The sequence below is a fragment of the Antennarius striatus genome, chromosome 16 (assembly GCF_040054535.1).
Source record: "Antennarius striatus isolate MH-2024 chromosome 16, ASM4005453v1, whole genome shotgun sequence".
Lineage (NCBI taxonomy): Eukaryota > Metazoa > Chordata > Actinopteri > Lophiiformes > Antennariidae > Antennarius > Antennarius striatus.
In genome coordinates this window covers 10798947-10824452 of record NC_090791.1, presented here as the reverse complement: position 1 = coordinate 10824452, position 25506 = coordinate 10798947, and the positions used below count along the sequence as shown (strand labels likewise).

Genomic DNA, 25506 nt, shown 5'->3' with positions numbered 1-25506 from the left:
GGTCTCATATGAGCAAATATTTACACTCAAGGGATTTTAAAAAAATATTAACTTGCTTGGTTAGCTTTTGATTATATTCATATCAAAAACAAAGTCATATAAAAAAAAACCAAACCAAAAATGTACGCAGACAATCTCTCAAGTGGAAAAACCAGAGTCTATAACATTTGACACAGTCATCGATCATGGATTGATTCCAGCAGTAAACCTTCATTTCATGGATGTCCAGATGTCAGTCTGCAGGGCGGAGGCTCTGTTCCACATTGTGTGAACAAGTTTTCAATCAGTCATCACTGACTACTCCAGAACAACAGAACTGCCTCCAGTAGGTCAATCACATGACACTAGTCATGATGCCCCAGCAGTGGCATCTTACAGAGGTAATTTATCCTCCATCTTTCCATCTTTTTGAAAAGGTGGGTTAGTTAACATGAAATGCACAGTTTGGTTAAGGTTAGTTAGCTGAATGCATCATGGCCGTTCAATGAAAATTGTTTTGAACACTACTTAAAAAAAATATTAGCAATGTGTACCAAACCTCACATGTGGAGCAAAAGGAGACATTTCAGTCATGTGTGAATTCGTCGAAGCTTCACCACAGAGACTTTTTCTTGTTTTCGTTGTGTGAGGCCGAAACGAGTTAGAGTTTCAGCTAAGATGAAAATACCAGCTTCACTGTCTTTCTTCTTTCTCAGATGCCAGCGTCCCTCGGTCTAATCAAATCAAATCAAATCATAGTTTGGTGTGCTCCTGACCTTCAGCTAGTTAGCACTAGAATAAAGACCAAACTATAGAAAAGAGCTAAAACTGACTCCAACTCAGAGTCACAGCAGTAGAACTTCTACTAATGAATAGTATTAAAATCTACCTTTTCACTAAATGGATCTTTTTTTAGTTATTGTACTCTATTTTTTACTGATAAACCTTTATTTTTTAAACAAATGACTGAAAACTGAGTCTTTTTAGGCTCTTGCGTCAGTACTTGTCTTAAGTAATGCTTGCATACTGCACATACTGTACATTTCAACGTGGACACCAGGGATACACACCAAAGTGCAGACACACTTGTCTCACTTACACACAAATGCACAGTTTGGCCTTTGTGTGGCCGGAGCGCTCACGGCAGCAGCTGGCTGGTGGTGATCAGGCTAAAACTGAAACTGGCGTAATCCTCAGCCAGGAGGAGAGAGAGAGAGAGAAGAGAGAGGAGAGAGGAGAGGGCGTTGAAAGGGAAAACGACAGGAAACAAGAGGAAATGAGAGATATTGTTGAGGAAAGGAAAACATACAGGAGACGGAAAACTACACAAAAGACGATAAAAACAGTTCAATATGTTCAAAATATTCGCTGTTCTAATGCTTTATTGACAAAAATGCAACCTGCCATATATACTGTATGCTTTTACTGTACATACATAGATCAGCCATGTTCACATGAACCTTCTGCTGTGAGATCATACAGATTGAGGCCCATTGCTGGTGCCAAAAGATGAACATTAATGTTCATGTGGAGTACACGGTTATGCATAAGTCGACATAAATGACAGAGGAGCAGACCCACTTGTTGGAGTGCCATACATGAGCACTACTTGCACTGCAGGACGGTACTTGTATACACTCTCTGCACACGGACCTGCATACATATGCTCCAAATGTGTGCGAGCATGTGCACGCCAGCTGTCCCTGCATGAGTAATAATCCACACTAAGCTCCGTGGCTCCCATCGTCTCTTCCCCTAGATCCTCCAGAGCATCTCTGATCTCACTTTGTGCTCCTCCTGCACCCCCTCCGCCCCACAACCTGCTAACACTCCACTCACATTCACATCCACTCACCCCAACTTTAGCCTCAAATATGATAGCTGCAGTTTTCAGCCTTAATCTCCCCCTCTTTCCTGGCTCCGGTCCCAGTTTAATTAAAGGGATTGTATGTCATTTTGGGAATTACTGTTGGAAAGTTAGATGAGGAGATCTTTACCACTCTCCTATGTGTACATTTAATACAGCGCTGCCATTAGCAACCAGTTAGCTTAGCTTAAAGTAGAAATATCTAGGCTGCCTCTGTGTAAAACACAATCCATCTCCCATCACATCTGCAGCACACTTAACACTTTTTATATCATGTATTGCCATAATGGGGGCTTTTTTGGGGGGCCCTTAAGCCTTAGCAGGAAGTTAGCCTTTCATGGCCTGGATAAATATCTCCTCTGTTTGAGGTGGGAAAAGGGCCACTATTTATGGTGTAAGTTTGCCCTCTACCGTACAAATGAAGCCAGTAATGACTCATTTAATGACTCATGCCGTTAGCCCTGAGAAATCTCTCATTCTTCCACGCTCCAGTTTCCATTGCTTACTTAAAGTTAGTGGTGCTTCCCTTTGTTGTCCACATACTGTATTCACTGTAGCACTTTGGAAAAAGAGGTACGAATACACTTTTTCCTGCAGAATGCTAAGGACCATGAGTGACATTAATTTCCTTTAGTATAAAGCGGTACTGATGATCATTTAATTCTGTCTAATGGTGTACACGTGCAGGAATCACTAGACCTGGTTTAAATGCTCGACGGTGGCCCGAGGTGGAGATATTCACTCTTACACAGTGTTCTTCTGTCAACCCTGGGGTTCCTCAGACTGATTGGCCAAAACTTCAATAATATTCACAATCATAAATGTCGCAGTGTCCGTGAACTCTTTAAAATGCGGTGCATAATAATGTGATACTGTTGTTTATAGGTGTTTATATTCTTTAATATAAAAATAACTTTCTCCCGCATTTGTATGAAACAAGTCTCTACGTTTGGGAGAATAGGGTGAATAAAATAAAGAAAAACTAATGAACATTTAGGTAGATTTGTGAAAACGTGTTTCTAATACTCCAGCCAATAGAAACACATGTATAGGAATAGTATGATTTTAGCAAAGCGTACACAGCTTCTACAGTCAGTTGTCATTTCGAAGCAGAAACGTGGCTTTTAAAGAATTCCCAAAGTGGCTCCAGAGTAAAATCCATTTGCCTTTTGTCACATTTAATTCCAGGAACACAATATCTTCAGCTGTCTCATGGTTCTTTCTCTGAGGAGTGGCGTTAAGAAAGAGGTTTTCCAACAACACAAACTCAACCGCCCCGAAAGACTGCAATGAGTTCACATCTCTGTCCTTCTGTGTTTGAAGAGTCCTCGGAGGTGGATGTCTCAGAAGTTGCTGAACAGCTCATATTTCCTCATCCAGTCCATCTGCGGCGCCCTTCTCTTTTCTTTGGCATGGACCTTCATCTTTTCTTCTGCCGCTGTCGCGCTCAGGCCGATCTCAGCGAACGGGTCTGACAACCGTCGGCCCTCATCATCAGCCAGCTGCAGGTGTCAGTGATGTTGGAAAGACAGATAGAAAGTTTGAGGGTTCGGACTTATAGACCCAACACCTCCCTGTAAATGAATGCCCACCCTCACCTGCGTGCTGTTGCCCTGACTGCTGAGGTCAGAGTGCGTAGACCTGATGGACTGTGTGCTGGAGCTGCCATTTATCCGAGCATTGGTGGAGCCATTGGATATGGATGGACCATCATAGTCTGAAAGTAATTCATACATAATGACGTTTTTTTTTACACTCAAGCAATAGCTTTTAAATCTTGAGTTAAGAAAATAACAAAGCAACTTTGAGCATATCTCATGTTCAAATACACACGGAAGCCTCACAATTTATTTAATAATATTTTAACATTCATTCATTAATTATAGTCATATCAATAACCATTGCAGTCAACAATGACTTACTGAAGTTCACATTTATACACATATTTTTTTATGAGTGTCACGCTACCTTTGACATGGCTGACCGTAGGAATGATCCCCTTCCTCTTGAAGTATTCGTCTGTCTCTGGATCCACCACCAGCAGCCACGTTTCATCTCCACCTTTCTTTATGAAGGCCACCACCTCTGCGTGTCGCATGCCTTCTATGTTCACGCCATTCACCTGGAGAGCATAGAGACAAGAGGATATCCAGCCATCCATTTGTGTACTGCTTCCTGCCAGTAAAATTAGTTGTTGAGGTAAATAATTTCCATCGAAAGTAAATGGTTGAGTGTATTCAATGTTTAATTTAATGTCTAATTTCTCCCCAAATGCTAACTATCTAATGAATGGTTGGAGTAATCAAATCTCTCGGTATCATTAGTTTGGTTAAATAAAATATTTTAAAATATTTTAAAAAAATATTTTTAAAACATTTTTAAATAAATAACACAAATTAATAATTCTCCATCACTCTGCATTGCCAGACTACACAACCATCGAAGCCTGTGCTACCTCATTTATCCAGTAGGTGGAGCTGCAGAGAAACGAACCGACAACGTTCAGTTCAAAATGACTGTCAGAGCACCTGGACCCCTCTACACAGTGACACTCAAACTCTTGTCCTCAGGTAGCTGTTGGAATTTTCATATGTAGCGAAATAAGAGTTATAAATCTGCTTCTTAAAGGAGACACAAAAATCATAACACACTGAGAAACAACTGATCAATGAGACATGTTGGATATGTGTTTGTGTCCACTGCCTTCGCCTCTACGCCTCAGTAGCAAAACATAATGACCTGTTATTAGTTTTATGCAGACAATATGAGGTTTTGCAGATCTTTATTTCAACAGCTTTGTCTAGACCTTGGCTAGGTTTAGCACAGCGCCAAGTTGGTGTTGATGTACCATCAATTATTGATGAGTCTCTGAAGCTGTGGCTATGCCGCTGGTTTCAGGTGTCGTGAGGGGAAATTTGTTTAAAATTAATTTCTTATGACATGATGAGATGTCATAATTTAGATGTGAGCAAAGTGCAAATATGAGTATTTTTTTTCTTACCCAAAAATCAATTTACCCTTTAATAAATAGGGTAAATGAAATGTAAAAAACCCAAAACAAAACATGACTTGAGATGCAAACAGTCATTTGGGGTCTACCAGGGACGAGACAAATAAAATACAGAACTAAAATGATGGAAATTACTTAGAGGAAGTGGAATCATCAGATGGAAAATGAGGTTCTCTAATCTGTCATATCAAAAACCTCTCATGGGTGTCATTGTCCAGGACCCATAGAGGACAGACAGGTACACACACAGAGTTTAACAGAGGGTGAATAACATGTTTGTTTTCGACAAAACACCAGGTGTTGTGCCATGTTTCACAACCCTTCATTAACAGTCCATCCCACACAAGACAATGCACTCTGCTGACTGGGCTAATTAATGCATGTTGTAGGAACAGGGCAGAGGCTCATTTCTCATGAGGTTATTTCTTTAGGAAACCTCTTGGTGCTCATGTGTATACTGTTAGAGACACAAAGGTAGTGAGTGTCACCTTAAGGCATATTTCTATGTGTGTGTGTGTGTGTGTGTGTGTGATCAGCTGATAAAATTAAACATTTTAGATACATGCATGTATTATTTATACATTAATGTATTTGTTGAATGATGGACAGAAGGGATTGCAAATGTTATAGCATATGGTGAGACATTTTATTTTATGTGTAAAAACCGCTCAGTTTGTCATAAATGAGGGGGATTGCTGATAAAGGAAAATTAGTAATTTAAGAACACAATATATGGTTTGTGAATAAAAATGTATCAATTAATTTCTTTGCAAACCTGTGGGGGGAGAGAGACACAGAGAGAGAGAGAGGGAGAGAGAGAGAGACATACACACACACACACACACACACACACACACACACACACACACACACACACACACACACACACACACACACACACACACACACACACACACACAGAGCAAGTGAGCGGGAGACACATCTGTCATGGTCCTTCACTTCTCTAACAAGCTGCTGACAGATAACGCAAACTGTCTTGATGCATGGTCTGAGATAACTGCATTTATCTGCACACACACGCACGCACGCACGCACACACACACACACACACACACACACACACACACACACACACACACACACACATCACTCATCTTGTTATGCTGAAGTATAGCATTAAAATTAAACCAAATATATTAAGCGTCAACCTCGGTTTTCGTCTCTCAACTCCAGTACTAAAGATTTTGACTGCAATATCTTGTTTTGACATTTTTTAATCATGCCGACTCTCTTTCTTCCTGAGAGTTCAGATGGGAGATTGAGAGCAACCTGATATCTGTAAGGTAAATAAACATGTAGCAGCTATTGGCAAAGCTTTGCATAAAGATTGGAAACAGGGGGAGTGCTGCAGCCAAAGTAATAAGTGACCTTTAGGATAGAGTACACAAACCTTAGATACAATGAATTAATAATGGATTACATTTATATCACACTTTTCTGGACACTCAAAATGCCCACTGTGGGTCCATTATTCATTCACTCCTCATTCATACTTGGTGATGGTAAACTGCATGTGTAGCGACAGCTGCCCTGGGGCAGACTGATGGAAACCTGACAGCCAATCCGCACAAACCATCACTCATCAATCAATTTGAGACACCTTTTTAACAGAAAGTCTTCTAATCATTAATACTCGGTCCGGCTATCAGTTAGAATGCAAAATTGAAATGAGATAGTACTGGTGCTCTAGTATTCATGTACAGTATAAACTGGTTGGTTATTGTTTGTGTTCTATTCAGAACAACTGTTTCAAATTTACCATAATAATCTAATTAAAATTAAAAGTCATGATGAGTCATTTAAATTAAATGACATTAGGAAGCTGCGTTCCATGCAAATACAAACCCAACATGCCTACTCATTAAAATGTGGAGCTGTTGTGTTGATATCTCCTGCAACCTCTGGAGTCCTGCATGAACTGTGTTTGACCTCTGCTCCCTGTCCTGTTCAGCCTGGTCTGGACCCTGATGTACAGCCAGGGAGGTCAAAGGTCATGGGAATGAAGGGTGAAAGTTGTGTGCGCACTTTGTCAAAAACTGTTTACAATGAAAACGACACAACTGCCAGAACATCATTCCTTTAACCGGATGAACGTTGACTGAACACCAACTCTCTCACCCATTTCCTCACCCCTCTGAAGACTTGAATACATGTTGCATCTTCATTTTTATCCTTACATGCTTGGTCTCTGCTGCTCTCTTTCTTTCTCATCCAACACACGCACTCCGGCTTGCCTCTGGGCTTTATAAGACGAGACATAGATAAACACATTCTCCACCTCTTCCAACCCCCTCACATCTCCCCCTCTGTCAGTCCCTGCTTCAGACTGATTTATTGCAGCCTCTAACCCGTGACCGGTCTCCTCTCCCTCTGCAGTCTGACATGCAGTGAAGATTGAGTCCAGGCCTCATGTCCTGTTATTGTTAGAATCAGATACTAGCGTTGCTCCTGCCTTTTTTTTTTTTTTTTTAAAATAACCGCTATGACAGTGTGGATTAAGCCTCACTTGTGTTTGATCAGGTGTGGTTGTGCGGATTAAATAAAGTTTTAGACATGTATTTCTATACTTTTCTATACTTTTCGAAAATTTATATTTTGTTCTTTTCTTCTGGCGAAGACTTTGATGTCTACCTTGACTGTACAAAATGTGTTCGTATCATAACAATGTATTTGTCTACATTCCACACTTTAGTACAGAGTGGCCAAAATAACAAAGGTAATGCAATAATCAAACAGGAGATTTGAATTTGATAGTCAGGGTAAGCTGCAGGATTTCCTGCAGGACTACGTCCCTGGGCTGAAACATCCTGTCAGCTGCTCCTCGTCTCAGCTCCTAGGTCCTACCTCGATCAGTCGGTCTTGTGGTTGGAGCCTGGCGTGGTCTGCGGGCGACCCTCGGTCCAGGGAGCGGATGTACTGCCCAGGTCGGGATCGGTCGCTGTGCAGGTTGAAGCCGTAGCCTGTCTCAGACCGCATCAGGTGGCACAGGCGGGGCGCGAGCTCCGATTGGTCGGTTTGGGTTCGTGAATGGGATTGGGTGTGGGCTTCTGACTCGTCAAGGGCCTCCTGGGAGAAAATGAGAAAAGTGCTACTCTTAATGAAATTAAATTTTAAAAAAAGTTAATCAGCATCTCAAATAGATGTGATACCATGTGTTTATATATAATATTTATAATATAATTATGTATATTTGGGGCATTTTTGACACATTGCTCAATATATAGGCTGTACAGTATCATAAATGTTTCCTAAATATGCCCAACCTCTGTTACCAACATTGCTAAAATGTTTAAAAGGTACAGCATGAACAAATGATGGTATTGTGGTGTCTGTTCATGAGAACACAATACATTACTATAACACAATTCTGAGTCACACGTTTCAAGCCGGTAGGTGTTATGAAAATGTCTGAAAGGCATGATTAATCTGTGAATTGTGAGGCGATGCAGTTTTACAAAATAATACTTGATGTATTGTGAGCCAGATAAAAAGCTCACTCGGCATACTGGACACAGAATTATCCTCCTTTTATATTTTCATTCTGTGCTGTCACTCAGTTGCAGCTGAATAGAAAGAGCAGAATAGATGTTTCATACGTAGGAAATCTCTGTCAGGATTGAAGCTGTACATTTGCAGGACATCAGTGACATTTCTAACAGCCTGCATGGAGACATTTATGAAACCTGTATAATTGTGCCTCCAGCTCTGCGGTGTGATCAGGCTGATTTGCCACCTACACACTGGGCACACTGGGAGAAATGTGTTGAGGCCAGCAATGTAACCTCAACTTATAGTAGTTGCCAGACACAGAGAGGATGTTAGGGGGCCTAAATGAATCTCCATGCAGTTCACATGCTGCATACATAGATCTGCAATTACAGTATATCATGCAACATGAGACTTCTATTATTTTAACTGCCTGTGTGAAGATGGTCACGGTCAAACGTGTGCCTGATAAAAATACACGTGGAGTATGTGGGCAGAGTGTGAGCAAGGAAAATAGATGCATGTGCTGTAGTGTGTAGAGAGGCGATGGTTTATAATTCATTCTGACAGAAACAAACAGGACGGCTTTTTTTAAACTGTTTTTCTTTAGTATTATAGCAGGTCCAGTTAAGGAATGAAATACGGGCTTGATCACCACATCTCCAGTTTTACCCCTCCATTATAGACACACATACAGGCACGCACACACACACACACACGTACGCATGCAAGCACGCACACACACACACAGTGACTTGGCCAGGGCAAGAGAGAGAGCCTTCACTTTACAGGGAGGAGAATATTATATAAACCACTATCTGAAAGTAAATCAGTTTGCATCCTGGGATCTTGGTGAAAGGAGAAAAGGGTAAAATAGTAGGGACAAAGGGGAATAAGTAGGGGGGAGAGAGTGTGTGGGAGGGATAGAGAATTAGAAGCACCTAGTGTGAGTTCAGAAAAGGAATGGTTGAGATTAGAAAGACAGGATGACAGCAGACACATAAACAAAGAAACTGAGACAGAGTGGTGGACAAAAATCAAGATGACAGACCGTAAGGAAAAAGGTTGAAGTGGAACTCTCACATAAACACTGAGAGAAGTACAGCTGGGAGTCATTATGTGGACCGGCGTGAGCGTATGCCAATCCCACCTCCAGCTGCCTCTAATCTAATCGCCCCCAGGAGGCCGTACCATCCAATCACTTTGAATAAGACTGATTTTTGTCTGCAGACCTCAATCATGAAGACTGGGGTCAACAGGACACGTGGATGGATGGATGGATGGATGAAGGGTGGAAGTGTAAAGCACCTGGAGTTACCACACATCCTCTCCAGGCCCAGTTGACCATCAACTGAAATGCAGCCGCTGTGTCTGTTTGAACTCCGGTCGGTGAAAACCGCGTGGCTTTGGTGAAAACTATTTCGATGAGTGAGAGAGACCGAGCATTTTCCCCTTTTGTCAGCAAACTTTCCTGCAGTCAGGAAAGTGGTTGGTTATCAGTATCAGAACAAAAGTTCCAGAGGGAGGAGCAGCAGCGGGAAAACACAGCATCCATGTTTTTTTTCCATAGACGCTTGACTGCAACGCCTTTAAACACGTTCACAGGGCTGCGCTCAGGAAAATAATATGGAATATTTCACTTTGACAGTAAAATGTTACGGTCAAACGAACACACACACACACACACACCACAAGCACTCAAAACGCGCAAAAGAGCCACATTATGAATTCCTCCAGTCTGTGACAATCAGCCTTTGTTCCTGCTGGTCCACATGTGGAGGACAGGACAGATAACACTCAGCTACGTCTGAGTTCTCTAAATGCTGCCATCATTAGTTCTGAACGGTGCGTCTATGTTTTTGTTTTCACCGGACACACGAGGAGCCGATGAGTTCATGTCTTCAAAGAGAGTGTTATCTACTGGAGATCGTTATTTAAAATAACCTAAAGGAAAATTTCTTTAGCTGATTTCAGCATTTCCAGCTGATTTGTGTTACAAGCAATGATAATAATGCAGCTTTAGATAGATGACTATTGACAGATGGCTTTCAAAATAAAGTCCAAGTCACACAGATAAGTCCCCTAAACACGGAAACCCAAAGCCTGACAGACCTGCTGTACTAACGTACCTCTCTGTGCTATGTTATGAACAAACACGGATCAGGAGACTGATCTGTGAAAGTCTGACTCAAAAAAATATCTAAATGTTTCAAAATCTTCACTTTGTGTTAGAATTGTATTAAAAAAACCTGGCATTTAAAAAAAACGGGAGATAAAACTGATTTATCATCAAATACATAACTTCATAGAAAAACAGCTTGTGACTGCGAGTCCTACTGGGGCCACTGGTGACATGAGTGTCTGAGAATGAGAACATACCAGTTTACACGACTATACACTGTGTCTGTTTTTCTACATGCATGCAGGCACATGTGTCTCTCACTCTGCCTCCGATGGCCGGCAGTGGCGTTGGGAGCTGAGGAAACCTGATCGCAACCTGTTGAATAATTGAGCGGTGGCCTACTGCGATGAATGGATCATGACCGCTGTTAACCCTTTCATATCCAAGGTTCACCAGGTCCCTGCAGGCCCACAACACAATGAAGTGTGTTTGGACATGCTTGCATGATTGTGTGCTGCTATTCATGTGACAAAAGTATGCAGTTTTTCCTGCTGAGTTTGGTTGGGTGAAAGCAGAGCTCATGAGGTATGAAAAAAGCCTATAAATTAAATTTCTACATGCACAGCCTTTGATGCTACAGTTATATGTGCTTTTACTCAATTACGGCACCAGTTAAAGAAAAAGATGCAAGCCTATATGTATAAATGAGAAAAATGGAAGCATGTTAAATAAACAAGAAACTATTATGTCAAGTGATTTTAAGGGAAAATCCATTCTGCAGTTAAACTAAAAGAACATTCATTAGGTTTGGTTTTGTAGCGCAGATACAGTCTTATAACTTTCCAAAACTTGAGGAAAAATCCATGACCTGAAATATTTTTGAATGTCATTTCTCTGCATGGAAAAATTCTACTGGAGGCGACACCCTGTTTTCCAGTTGCTGTGTGGAAATATTCATAAGTCTACAGTGTTGAAACAGCTGAAAAAACAGCTAAAGTAAATTTATCCGATCATTTAAATCAATCAAAAAAAAAAAGAATCATCAGAAAATGATTTCCAATCACCTTGCAACATTTTAGGTCATCATGACACACCAAAAAAAAAAAAAAAAAATCAATCTGTTTCAGCCTTTTCAGCGTTTCTCACAGCAAGAAGGTTATTGGTTCGATTCCACTGAAACTGGAGTTATATACAGAATCTAATTAAACATGGAACACCGAATGGAAACTGTGATGAAGCACTATGCTGGGGAAACACAAACAGCAGTAGCCGTGGGACTGAACCGATGTCACGGTTGACAAATAGCCGGCAGAGAAACAGCAGCAAAATGACAACTGAAATACAACAACACACTGTGTCTGCGTTTTTTTGCGAACATCTCTACAACCTCCTGTGTTTCATTCTTCTACGGGACATCCTGCAGAAATCAGATCATTAAGAAATTATGTTATTAATCTTCATTTAAGAAAAAACAAAATTCCAAGTAATGGCAAAATAGAGCTAAAAGAGAGAAAAACAATGAAACACATCTGCATTATACTGCTGTGGGAAAAACTGATGAACTGCTGATCTACATATCGGATGATGCGGGCAAAGATGCTGATGCATTTTGTCATTTAACTACAGTCATGCTGCCTGTCAGGATGAGTGAGAAACTGTGATTAGTTTAAATGTCTGCACGACCAACATATTTTAGAAGGTGTCATAACTTGAGGCCGAGCTGTCACCGAGCGTGAGAATCGCCGGTTTACAAGCATTAATTTTGACAGTGAATCACGGTGCATGACAGGATTGTGATGCTGATATGACAACACTAAGCTCCAACAATTATTTGTGTCTTCACAGACAATGACACCAGTCATAATATATTATGACACATCAAGTGTTTTATGATGTCTTCAAGGGTTTAAATAGATAAATGAAGTCATAATTCCTCTAATGGACATACATCCATGAAAAAAAAGACAACAGAATAGAAAATTTAAATAAAAAGCACTCTGGTCCATGATCCAAACACACATCATACAGATGGAACACTAAAGCGATTGAATATGGACACCTACCCTCCTGTGAAGAGCTTTCAACAACTAAACGTTGTTCTGTATGCAAACAGTTTTTTCAGTTTCTTCATGCAGTCAAATATTTCTTACTGTTAGCAGCAATTAGTGTTGGACAAGCTTTGTTAAAGCCAGTTTAACTAGCGATCTGCATGACATGCGGCATGCAAGTGTTCGTGCAGATCTCATGTTTAAGGACAATTCTGCACATCGTGTAGTTTTCAACAGTCTGAACTATATGGTTGTTCCATCTTAAACTGTGCCAACCATCTAGTATATAGTATTTCAGAATGCATGTTTAACTTTTGATTCACATTGTGTTCACACCAGCATTTTACACAATGAACCAAAAGACACACAACAACAGGATTATTATGGAATAGGTTTTTCACAATGCATTTATAATGTGACTTTGATAAAAAGTTGGAAGAAAAGCTAAAACCAGTGCTAGACACCTTGGAAGAAAAGAAGGTCGAAATGAAGAAAATGCCCCGAAAGACATGGAGGAAAAAGACAGAAGAATTGTTGTCTTGGAACAGGGACAACTAAGAATGGATGATTTGGAACAAAGCATTCATATAAATGATGTGATCATCACTGAAATCAAAATTAAGGAATTACAGTAATGCTGTCGCTAGCGCTGACACTGAATCTCTGGAGCAACAAGCGAGTTCTCAACCGAGGGATCTGGAGATAACTGTAGATCCAGACCAGATTGAGACATGTTACCCATTACCATCTGGAGGTAGGAGACCACCTGCAGTGCTGATAACATTCCAGAATCGTAAACACAAAATTGCTCTTCTGAAACAAGGTGTCAAACTGAAAGGAAAAAATGTCTACATTAATGAGAATCTCACTAAAAAGAATGCCTATATCTCTAAAAAAGCTTGACAACTGAAAAAGAATGGGCTGGACAAACACCTGGATGAACAACTGCAGGATCTTCATCAAAACAAAGGAGCTTTCTCCAGACCAGATGAAAACAATGGCGATCAGGAGTGCAGAAGAGTTGGTGAAATACGAGCAATAAAGACAGACAAGAATTGTTACTACACCAAAGATCAGCACAACAGAGTCACTTCAATATTGGGAGCGCTACAATTTTGGACACGTCAAGTATTACATGGAACAGTCAAAAAATCAACATCATCGATGTCAGAAACATGGGCTAATGAACAAAACAAAAAAAACCCCGAAAACAAAAAAAACCCCATGTATTTGTGATAACATAGGATAACAATAAATTTGAGACCTTAAAGAGCACGTTGATATCTTTTGACAATATAATACCATGTAAAACTGCTAAAGTGTCTGCAACAAATTGGTTAATTCCTGTATAAACACTGTCTGCTGAAAGAGGTGAATATGATCATTATATTCTTGTGGAGAACACTGGCAAGGCCAACTTCATGTTTTTACTATCTATAATGTTAACAAACCTTGTTGTTCCTAGGAAGAAGGTAAACATGGTTAAGCTCTAGGGTAAAAGGCTAATACCTGGAAGTGGATAAAGGTATGAACGTCTGTCAAAATTCAATGTATGAGCTGGTTGAAAACTTTTAATGTCTGAGTTTGTTGATCCGTTATTCTAATGAGAGAGATGTTTGTTGATTCTGGGGGACGGGAATTTCACAAGCCTACTGGCGTCTACCCGTCAGCCCTTTTTTTCTGGATGTTGTTGTTGATGTTGTTAATGTGATGAAGGTGTGAAGTCTGCTATATTAACATGTCCGAAAAAAATAAACTAAATAAATAAATACTGCATATTGTGCCACGGTTTTTGCCAGCTTCCCAACAATGCTTTTAAACATGAGCTCATCAGATTTTCATGTCTATAGTGGTATTTTTACAAGCTAAAAATCTCACGTAGAACTCAAAGTGTGTAAAGGAGTGAAAACAGAGCCAGGAATTCCTCCGTTGCACACAAATGAAGGTGTGACGCCAGCAGACGGAGGTTCACATTGTGTTTTTGGCCTTTGGTTCTGGATACATGAAGTGCACTAACAGAGCAATCAGACTCTAGCTTGCTTTCATCGCACTAAAATTTCAGAGAGTTAACAAGCCCTTGCTGTGAGCGCTTTGGCAGCACAGAACAGGTATATGAGAGTGGTACGCCGATAACAGGCAATCTGTGAGAGAGCTCATCTTTAGTTACCATGAGAACCTGTTGTGTGAATTCCTCTTGACCTATTTCCTCCTAAAAGCTTGTGGGTACAGTAAGAGGAAGAGGATGAAAATGCACTAACGTGAGGAATAAAGAACATTGTCAGCATCTACATCACATCAATGCATGTTTATAATGGCTGCTGTTAAATGATCCGTGACTTTCCATTGTCAGAGCGTTTCATGAGGATGATCGTGAAACTATACAAACACAAGACAAAGAAAAAGGAAATTCATTTTGTGCTGTAGTCACTTTCCAACCGTCTACAAATTACACAACAAACATTTTATTTGCATGCATTTCAATGCTGTTGGCTGTTGGCAGTAAAGACATATCCAGCAGGTCCTCACTGCCACATGTGTGTGTTTGCTATTAATGTTCTCTCTTTATCTCTGGTTAATATATGAATATGTGTTATTTTCCATTTAAATGTTTGCAGGTTTTCTACTTCTCTCTCTCTCTCTCTCTCTCTCTCTCTCTCTCTCTCTCTCTCTCTCTCTCTCTCTCCCTCTCTCTCTCTCTCTCTCTCTCTTTCTCTCTCTCTCTCTCTCCCTCTCTCTGTGTATTCACGCCTGTGTGATCAGTATGTGGCAGATATCCTTCAGTATTAATGTGAACTACAACGAGGCCATTTAGAAACGCTGAATATATTTTTTGCAAAATGTCAATCAGCTGATTGTTTCTGTTACTGTAAAACCTCACAGAGATATCAACAACCATTGTTAATGCTAATCCAACAATAATTTGTCTCTATTATGTCATATTACCAAGAATATTTTGAGACAATCAGGGCAGCATCATCCACTCCTGTCAGTTACAGGGAATCAACTCTGCTGTGACGCCACACACACATCCTCTCTCGTTTTCGACACACACTAACCTCACCACATACCCATGAACTAAAGCCTGCTCTTCTTCCTGAGTCAGGTTACCCAAGCATCTATCTAATCTCCATCAGATCTGTTCCTAAAATAGAGAAAGGGATGGCCGCAATTAAACTGATCCATGAGGCTGATGTGTGAACAGTGAAAGGCAGCAGAACAGCACGTGTTCTTGTTTGGGAATGCAGTGGGAACGAATGCTGCCTCACAGCTGTGAACAAATCCAAACTGAATATCTGAAGGACTTGAGCATGGGAAAATTTATCAAGGGCGCCCCGAAAAAAATGTGTGAAAGAGCACATCTGTGAGGCTGAAGACCAACATCCAACAGCTCTCAGCTCATAAACATGAGAACACTGGCTACAAAGATTTCTATTATGATTTCAAGGATTTCTGAATCTGCATTAATGAAGACTTTCTTACTAACTTGTCTTTTGCTCACTCTCTTTCGCGTTTGTGTGGGCAGACCATAAATCGATCAGCGGCCCGGCTGCAGCCGACCTAAACTCAGCGTCCAACGACTGAGACTGAACACAAGTGATGAAAGACAAAATGAGCATGCAGACTTTATTTCAAAAATAATTCCAAGATGACAAACTGACATTCTGATCTGCTACAGATCATGTCAGTATGGTTCAGTCAATAAATAAACTGACTGATAAAATGTATGGTCTGAAGTGCTTTATTCAGAGGAATATGCGGTAGGTTGAGTGTAGGTATGGATCAACATAACCGATCATGAAGATAAGCTGGGGTCACACCAGGGAACGCTCTAAACGCAACAAAAAAAACTTTGAAATCAGGTTTATAACAAGATCTGTGTATTTTGTCACTGTGTAAATCATTAAAATCAAGACCAGCCATCAGAAATATCAGAGAACAGATGAAACCAAAGTAGAACTGCCTAATGAATAAAAACAGAATCTGATCTTTTGGTAAAAGAATGTGTTTTACTGATGTCAGCATCGCTAAACCACAGACACAATCACAGAGAGCCAAGTCAACGTCTCTCAGGCATCATGGACACTCACGGCTGCATGTGTCATGCATCTATACACACATTTCCTACGTCTTTCCTGTTCACCTCACTAATTCCACCCTGTTTGTTCCTTAATTCCACACACTCCTCCTTCACCACTTGTGACCCTTCCTCAGCATGCAGGTAAAGTTTTGTGCCGTCTGGTTCACTTTCTCTTCAACACACGCATAGAATTAGGACCGCTGCATCTTGATGTAACACAGTTGGTATTCGGGGGTGGGGGTGGGGGTCTTGAAGACAAACTCCAGATGTGGGTAAAGAGTTTTTGACTGACTCTCACCAGCTTACAGGCATGTAAAAAACAAACATATGTAGAGGTGAAATTAATCTGACACTTCAGTTCTACAGTTCTACAGTTAAATTTCAAAAGAGACCTAAATATTAACTTCCTATCCTGCAGGAGGATTTTAGTCAGTTTAAATAGAAGAGGATTTTAAACACAGTTTCCATGCTGTCAGGTTATAACAGCAGCTGAACAGCAACTGTCCAACCCTCAAAGTGTCATTTTCAGTCATGTTCACTGTTTGTTTTCTCACAGGAACAAGGAACAACCTTCTAGAACTCCGTGACACAGTCTGAGGGGCTGACCCCCCCTCCAGATGGCTCCTGCGTTGTGTGTGTCTCTAAATTAGAGGCGACAGGCAACATCTTTGTCTTATTATCCCGACCGAATGCAAAAGTGAGTCAGGAACAAGTCAAGGAGGTGATGTCAGGCAGCCTGACCCGAGTCATCATCTCATTTTGTTTTACTAGGCAGTAATAACCAGAGAAGGCTGCTTCAGTAGCAGGAATACAAGAACTACAAAGTAAAGTAACATCAGAACATCCCTACAAACAAAATGGAGCAATTTAAAATATCCTGATGGTGGATGTCTTCACATCTTCATGAAGACAGAACTCGATAAATACGTAACATAAAAGATGCGTGCTTCATTCTGGAAATCAATGTAGTAAACTTTGAGTGTGTTGCTCATTTGTTTGCTGTCAGCAGAACTATTTCCCCTGTTGTCTCACAGATTCATGACTGTTACTATTTGTGTTTATTCAAGCCTGACCCCAAGACCTCCTGCCCTGACCCTGAAAATCTGGGTTCACTGTGGTTTTCTCACGAAGATCCTTTTCACTCAAAAACAATTATTCCCCTCTTTAAGATACACATGTTGCAGTATTTACTGAAGTCCTCTGAGGGAGAATTTGGGGAATTCAGGTTCATGTTTCCTTTGTTTAGTCACTTGTGTTTAGACATAAATAGGGCTTCATTATGTTAGAGTGTGTCCTCCCATATGTGACAACAAAAATGCACATATATATCTCTTTGACGCACACAAGGAGTAATATATGATGGTCCTTCTTACATCCCAAAACTGCAGTACAATCCTGACTGCCAGGAAACACAAGCCCATACATACACTATTTCCTCAAACACACACTCCTTCCCTCTGCCTGTTTTAACAGATGTGTGTGTTCTGTAGGGAGCCACCCGATCTCTAAAACCAGGCTCACATTACATTTGTTATAAAATCCCAACTGATTGTGCAAAGAATCTCCACAGAGGTTTTCCTCCAAAACCTGCACAAACGACATGATTTAAGAAATGCTGAGGCGTCACACACTCTGATGAGTGCACCGCCTCATGGAGAGGTAGCTGTCTATGACAGGAGACGTTGCCGTAGCGATTGGCTTACTTTGCAAAAACCAAAATCCTCCATGGTTCATACAATTTGGCGACTTTAGATGAATTCACCGAGGGGTTAAAATCAAGGAATGCATCTTTCTAGCATACTAACCGTGATCCTGGGCGTCCCCATGATCAAACCTTTCCATGTACTTCCCAATGAGCCTGGCATCAGGCTACGGAGTGACTGAAAACAACAATAACAACAGAAAACCACGATGTGTTTGTGTCTGCTGTGGAGCCCTCGCCTCTAACCAAGATGGAAAATACATTTTGGGGAGAGACGGGAGAGGAGATACACCAGATAATTACTCCCTACAAATACACAACTTCCATTAAACTATCCAGGAACATGTATATGTGGCCTTGGTCCACCTGTCTGCATGGAAGGCATTCCTATGACATGTTAAAACCATCTGGCTTTGTGCTTTATTTGCCTTCTCACATGCTGGGATGCATGGCAACTCAACACACATGAGTTCACATGTTTAGACCGTATGAGGATATTCTAAAAGTGTGTGTTTGTGTATTGTATGTGAATAATGTTAATTTCCTTCAACAATAGTTTTGCTTACAAAAGTTCTACAAAAGGATTTTTCCAAATAGATTTCTGTGATCAACACTTGAAAATTGAAAAAACATTTAATTAATTCATTCATTCATTGTAACGCTAAGAGAAACAGCTACAGGTGATTGAGCTAGAAAAAGTGTTCTGCTGAGAAAGTGACACCTGACACTTAATCTTGAGCTTTGGTGTCGATGTACCTGTCAGTGTGTGTATGTGTGTGTGTCTGTGCAGAGGGTAGAAGGATAAGCTCGAGGACAGAACACTGACGCCTCAGGTGTGCTGAGGTAAGACGATACAGCTCAAACCGGATTCATAAAGTTCTCGCTGTTTTCCTGGAACAGACAAAAGAAGCGCTGATTATTGTTCCTGTCAACGAAGTTAAACGCTGTCTGCCATTGTGCTTAAGAGCAAATAACGGCATCAACTTGAAGAGAAAATTGAAGAGATAACAGCAAAGGAACAGTCTAACCTGATCTTCAATTTGGTTCAAAGTGCTCTGAACTTGCGATGGAGAGACGGGCCGAAAAGAGATTTCCACACTTGCTCTCTCTCTTCATTTCATTAAAACAGTATATGCTATCTGTTTATAATAAAAAGGGTATCATTTGTTTGTTTCCACAATAAAAGAAGAGAGGATTCTCTGTGAGATGAGAGATCAAACCAGTGAGGAAGCTGATTCAGGACACCTACCCAGAGCAGCAGGATCTGACCATCCTTCTTTTAATTTAAGACACAGGTCCTAATTACTGTAGTTAAACCATCTATTTGGTTCTCAAGAATTAATTTTATAACCAAAGAGTTTCAGATGGTTGGAGTACTCACTGAGAACAAAGGTCGCTTTCTTTTTTGCTTACAGAGTATTTGGTTAAAAAAAAAAAACAGACAGGAGGAATTTGTGAATGCTGGTGTCAGGCATTGGAAAAAAGAACTCTAGTATGTTTCATAAAAGATCCAAGATACTAGGACTTCAACCGCTTTCAGTCTGCCTGCAGCATGCAAACAAAACTGAGAGAAGATTTGACAAAAGGTTTGATTAGATCATTTTATTTATTTTTATATGTTGAGGGTGAATGTTGAGGGTGAATACACACTACATCCTTACACGGTATATTTTATGTGAACCCAAACATGTATGCCCAAAGATGCAGAGGCTGACAGAAAACAAATCTACAGCATGAATGTCCATGAAACAGAGAAAATCCCAATTTAGGAATTTTACTACTCAAATGCGGAAATGATTACAGCTGCAGGAAACGCTTATAACTACCCTTGTTTCTGTTGAGACCATGTACATTTTTGTAAATGTGTGTGTAGTGACTGGAGTATAGGCTGTGTGTGTGTGTGGTTTCAGGACTTGGACTGACATCTGTGGCTGTAAAAAATCCTGTTGTTTTGACAGAGAGGAGACGATAAAGAGACCTATCACTGACACACCGAGGAGCTGCAGGAAGCCTGCACAGCTCCTGGATAGCAAACCTGAGGTCGGTATCTTATTGAACAGTTGTTGGACGATTACTCACAGCCCAGAGACAGCAATCTCAACTTTGAATGGGTCAAAGTCATTTTTTCAGGACCTTTAAATGACATAATTAGTTGTCAGAAATAAGTTTGGTTTTATTTGTCAGGTTCCAAAGTAATCTAGTTAAACATGAAATCCTGTGGCAGAAGATTACAGAACGGTGGGTCTCATCGATTATGAAGTTTTGTTTGATTTTTTTCCGAAACATTTTCATTACATTAATTTTTTATACCCAACAGTCTATATTTATTATAACCACCTTTGCTTTGTGCACACTGATATTTACAGCGTGTTCTGCACAGATGGAAGTCCGTGTGATTTTGGTAACTCTACAATAGGTCTATGTGCAAACTCGCTATGGCTACATGACTGAGCAACTACATGGTACGTCCCCAAAATGAATATTTTACCACGTCTGTTTAGATTCGACCGAGCAACTACACTCAGATAAGGTGCATAATTTCAGATGGTGTGTTCAAGCCGTGGCTGCAGCTACAACTGTTGACTGTTGATAAGAGGAGTAAACAACATCGTCTCTTTGGCTTCGCGTCCACACCAGAGTGCCTCTCTTTGTCCGTCACTGCTCCTGGGCACCCCTGGAGAGGAATATGAGCTGTTCTCTATAGGGACATTCTTTCTTACAACCAGGTCAAACGGAGATGGAATGGACTTGAAAGTGCTACAAAATTATGCAATTTAAAACGTGTAGTTTAACCCCCTTAAACCTGTTTCCAGACTGTTTCACAATATTGAGTAGATAACAAACAGCTGAAGCACGTTTGTTATTGGCTGCTCTCATTTTTTGGGTTTAACTCAGTTCAAACTCTTTCTCCTCTATTTGTTTTCTCACACTTCTCTACAAAAAATAGCTTTGATCTATGGTCTTACTCACACTGGCCTTCTCTCGTCTTTCCATCTTATTTGGTTCCTGAGTGTACAAAAGTTGAAGTTTGACTTTGACCCAGTTTTTGCAAGGTCATGGTCATCATCTCATTTTCATCCCCTTTGCTGCCTGAGTAATGTGTTTTTCTTTTGTTTCATCTTTCTATCTGCAACGGTTCTGAAGATATTTGGTGGACATACTAATGGATGAACGAACACACAAATGAACGAACGCACACACGGATACTGACAATTAAAATACATCACCGCTTTGAAGCGGGATGTAAAAATATGACAAGGAAGTCGGTCTCTGGGCAGTTTTACTCTACGATGGATGAGAATGAGCAAAAAGGAAACATCTCACACACAAAACCAAGTTCTGCGGCTGTGAAAGACAGACAGACATTTAGAGCAATACTTGGCTCTGATTTTTCTAGTTATTGATACCTTCAACTCCTCTGCTGTCCTTTAGGATTTTATTACACACTAGACATTAAATAAAAATATGACATATTCAGGATTAATAGTCTTCAAATCTATGGTGGAATATCTCCCACACTTAGGCTTGAAGATTTATGTTGGGTAGTTTATAGTCAGTCGACTTCTGTGTAAATGAAATACAGTGTGTACTTCAAAACAAATTTTCCAACTGCAGCTGATAAATTCTTTTCCAATGTTCCATCTTTAGCATAGCTAATGTCTTTTGGCCCATTCCGCTTAACCTTCTTTCCATTTTTTTTTTTCATGCAGTCGTTAAAGTCTGAGAGAAAATGAGAAATAAGAGACGTCTAAGCATTTCCTGAGTCTCAGCAGGGCCAATCCAAGCGCTGGGATTTTCTCCTCATAGATCACAAAAGCCATTGCTGCACTAAAGCATTTGCACGCATGCACACACACACACACACACACACACACACACACACACACACACACACACACACACATACACACATTTAACATGTGAACTTATTGGCTCTGTCGCTGCTGTTGTAGAAATAGTGCTGCTCACATTTGCTTAGGGCAAACCTAAGTGAAAACAGATGTTAAGAAAACAGGGAGACCAGAAGTTCAGTGTCATCGAAACACTGTTAGGGCCCAAGCTAACCCTAAGCTGATCAGATCTTTCACAATCTTCATCGGAACACATGCTTTCTATGTCAACATGAAATAAGCAACAACTTCAGAAAAGGAACCAATATAAATAAAGTGACGACAGAAAATTATAAAGTCGCATGTGACTAAAAGTACGCCTGATAAACACAGGGGGATCAGCTCAGAGCATTTCCTATGAGACACCATGACATGAAACAAATTAATTAAATATTTATAGCAGAAAGGCATTCAGACAATCTTCCCGTCAGCTGTCTTTAAACCATCTACTATTTCTGTGGTTTTCCTGTTCGTCACTCACAGTGTTGTTCACCACTAGATTCCTCACTTGTGACGTGTCCACCATCTGATTTATCTTGCGCTTATGGACAACCTAACAGTTTTCAGCACCTCATGTTCTTCCCTCGGGACACTCGCATTCAAAGACAAACATGCATGCATGGAAGCCTGTGGAACAGGACAGAAAGTTGCACTGGAAGTTCTTATCTATGTTTTGTTGACAACACAGCCAGAGATCGGATGTAAAAGCTGCGCATTTCATATGTTTTTGTCTCTTATGTTGGGAGGTAACAGATCTCTAAGTGAGCTGTGTATTTAAGGTAATGTTGTTTATCTGTTGTTCTGCTAAGGATGATAATTTTTTTTTTTTTTTTTTTTTACAGAATTGATTTTTAACAAAAAGCAACCTGAGTAACCACAACTCTTACTGGTTGCAGCTGAGAAGACATACCCAGACCTCATTACCACCAGTCCTGTTAATTTGGTTATCACCTGGCAAGAGCATTTTTAGAGATGATGGTCAGTCTTTGAACTTTTGAATAAAGTATGTTATCACTTCATTTGATCATATTAGGCATCTCTCTGCTATGTTGACATAATTAACGTATGTATTCCTCAGTTCAAGCTAAATCCTGTGAACAGTTTTGTGAGGTTTTGACAAACTGCATTGATCACCATCTCTTTTTGAGACACAGAATGGGATGAATTGACAAAAAGTCAACCTTAAAGCATCTCAACATCATCCTAAGCTGTCACTGAATTGTCACACTGGTACAAAAATCAATGCCAGTGTCAGCAAAATTGTTCTGTGCTTGATTACAAAACTTCAAATATGGATGTTGATGCAAAGAAGCCATACCAGAAGGATGGTAAATAAACAGCTCAGGCTGCATCTGGTGCTAGTGTACAGGTGTGACAATAAGAGTAACTCACATCATAACACAGGTCCTGTTGTGGTGAATTGGCTGCTTACCTTCTTCGCTGCCTTTGACGGTGACCTCCTGGTGGGTTTCTGGACCTGGTTGCTCAGTCTGATTTGCTGCTTGGACACCGAGCCATTCTTGGTGGGGGAGGATGGGACCGTGGATGTGGAAAGGGAGGAAGAGGCTGATGGAGAAGAGGAGGAAGGAGGCCTGCCTCCGAGGACGGCCATCTCCTCTGTGGCTGTGAGGCGCTGGCTACGCAGACTTTCATAGGTTTCAGGGTCCACCACAAGCAACCTGGTCTCGTTGTCCATGGATTTGATCCGCTGGACCACCTGTGGAATGGTGGGAGATGGGTGTAACTCACAACTGAACACACAGTGTCAAAGCATGATTAATCATCCACATAATGTGACTTAACAGATTACAGATTCCATCCATGAAAGAAAAGTCAAATCATCAAACTGTCTAGAGGCATCTAGTCTATGATAAAAAAATACCTCCCCAAATTATTTCGACATGTTTCTAAAGCATGTGGATGTGCAGCGACAAACACCAACCAAAATATCACACTTCATGTCCTCATTTAAGTCAGTTTTAAATCAAAACTACAAACATTTGCTGGTTCATCCTCTGAAATTTGGATGTTTGTTTTCTTTTCCATGTCATGAAACTGAAGGATACTGATTAACTTTGTTATCTACTGCCAGACAAACCAAAACATTTGATGAAATGTTGCTGCTGTAGGAAACAGCATGTGATGGCATTTTCTCACTGTGCATAATCAATTTGAGATTTAGTTGGAAACAGATTAGTTGAAATGAAGAAGAATCAACAGCATGCCTTTTGTCATTAAAATACATAAACATGATATTCTAAAAGATATTTGCAAGGCATGGATCACTATCTGGCAACACAAGTCACAAGACAGGAACATGATGGCCCGTCATACTTTGAGCTACACATGATTAAAAGTATTGGGACAGCAAATTTGTTCAAGAGCTTCAATGACGCTGTAAAATGGTTTATTATTTTAACTCTACAGCAACATCTTTGCAGTATTTGTGTGTTTTTATTTGTGTTGATGTGTCTCTGTATTTGTGCACTGGTGAAAGTTTAGTTAAGCCTGTCGAAACAAGACTACATGCAAACGAAAATAGAGACTATTTGTCTGCAGTGGGTCGTGGATGTCTGGTTGACGTGATAGTTACGCACTCGCCAGTCAGTGTGACCTGTTCACACACCTTCATCTTGTACCATAAGGTAAACACACAGATGTAAATGCACGTCTACTTGCCTGTTGGTGTGTCTCTTTCTCCACGTTAACTCCATTCACTGCAACCAGACGGTCTCCGGCGCGTAAACCCGACGCTTCTGCGGGGGAGCCGGACTCCACTTTGCGGATGAACTGTCCGGTCTTCCCTTTTTCGCCATGCAAGTGAAATCCATACCCCTGATCCCCCTTTGCCATCAGACAAAGTCGTGGTTTCCGCTCGCTGGTCATTTTCTACTGTCGTTTTACTCCTCCACAATGCACAAATATAACAGTTAAACAGCAAACACTAGTGCAGGCTCAAACTTCTGCAGACCAAAAACATGCCTTCTGCCCAAACCGCACGTTTTCCTCCATAACAGAGTAACGCAAGAAAGTGACGTTCAAAATAAACTCTAGACTTTAAAAATAATGCAAGAGGCAGCAACTTAAAGTTTGATAAAACGACTAGTCCAGCAGCTCGTCCGTCCTGCGTCAAGATGAAACGAAATGCTGGGGTCTCCAAAACTGACCGCTCGTTGCGCACGAATTCAGAGCCTCTAACAGAGCATCGTGGAATATGTTAGAGCTCTCCAGTATTCACCTCTCACTCAGCATTTGTCCATAAATAATGGTAAAGGAACATGCATGCAGTTCTACTACAGTTTG

At 40.6% G+C, this 25506-nt stretch overlaps 1 protein-coding gene and 1 long non-coding RNA gene across 4 annotated transcripts; one reads left to right on the top strand and one right to left on the bottom strand.

Annotated features, from left to right (window-relative positions):
- Positions 1 to 1330: 1330 nt before the first annotated feature.
- On the bottom strand, positions 1331 to 25504 carry LOC137609188 (Na(+)/H(+) exchange regulatory cofactor NHE-RF2). Its single transcript, XM_068336030.1, has 6 exons — positions 24883 to 25504; positions 23636 to 23920; positions 7722 to 7943; positions 3815 to 3968; positions 3445 to 3563; positions 1331 to 3348 (listed from the first exon to the last, which is right to left on the bottom strand). The coding sequence occupies exons 1-6, from the start codon at positions 25087 to 25089 to the stop codon at positions 3190 to 3192; spliced, it is 1146 nt and encodes a 381-aa protein (XP_068192131.1). The 5' UTR covers positions 25090 to 25504; the 3' UTR covers positions 1331 to 3189.
- Positions 20188 to 23458, top strand: LOC137609190 (uncharacterized). Of its 3 annotated transcripts, XR_011038310.1 has the most exons (4): positions 20188 to 20353; positions 20498 to 20551; positions 20680 to 20775; positions 20858 to 21219. It is a non-coding gene; the product is annotated as an uncharacterized lncRNA (long non-coding RNA). The 3 variants fall into 3 exon arrangements; XR_011038311.1 differs by lacking the exon at positions 20858 to 21219 and adding an exon at positions 23046 to 23458 and having other exon boundaries at positions 20188 to 20551; XR_011038309.1 differs by having other exon boundaries at positions 20188 to 20551.
- Positions 25505 to 25506: the final 2 nt, after the last annotated feature.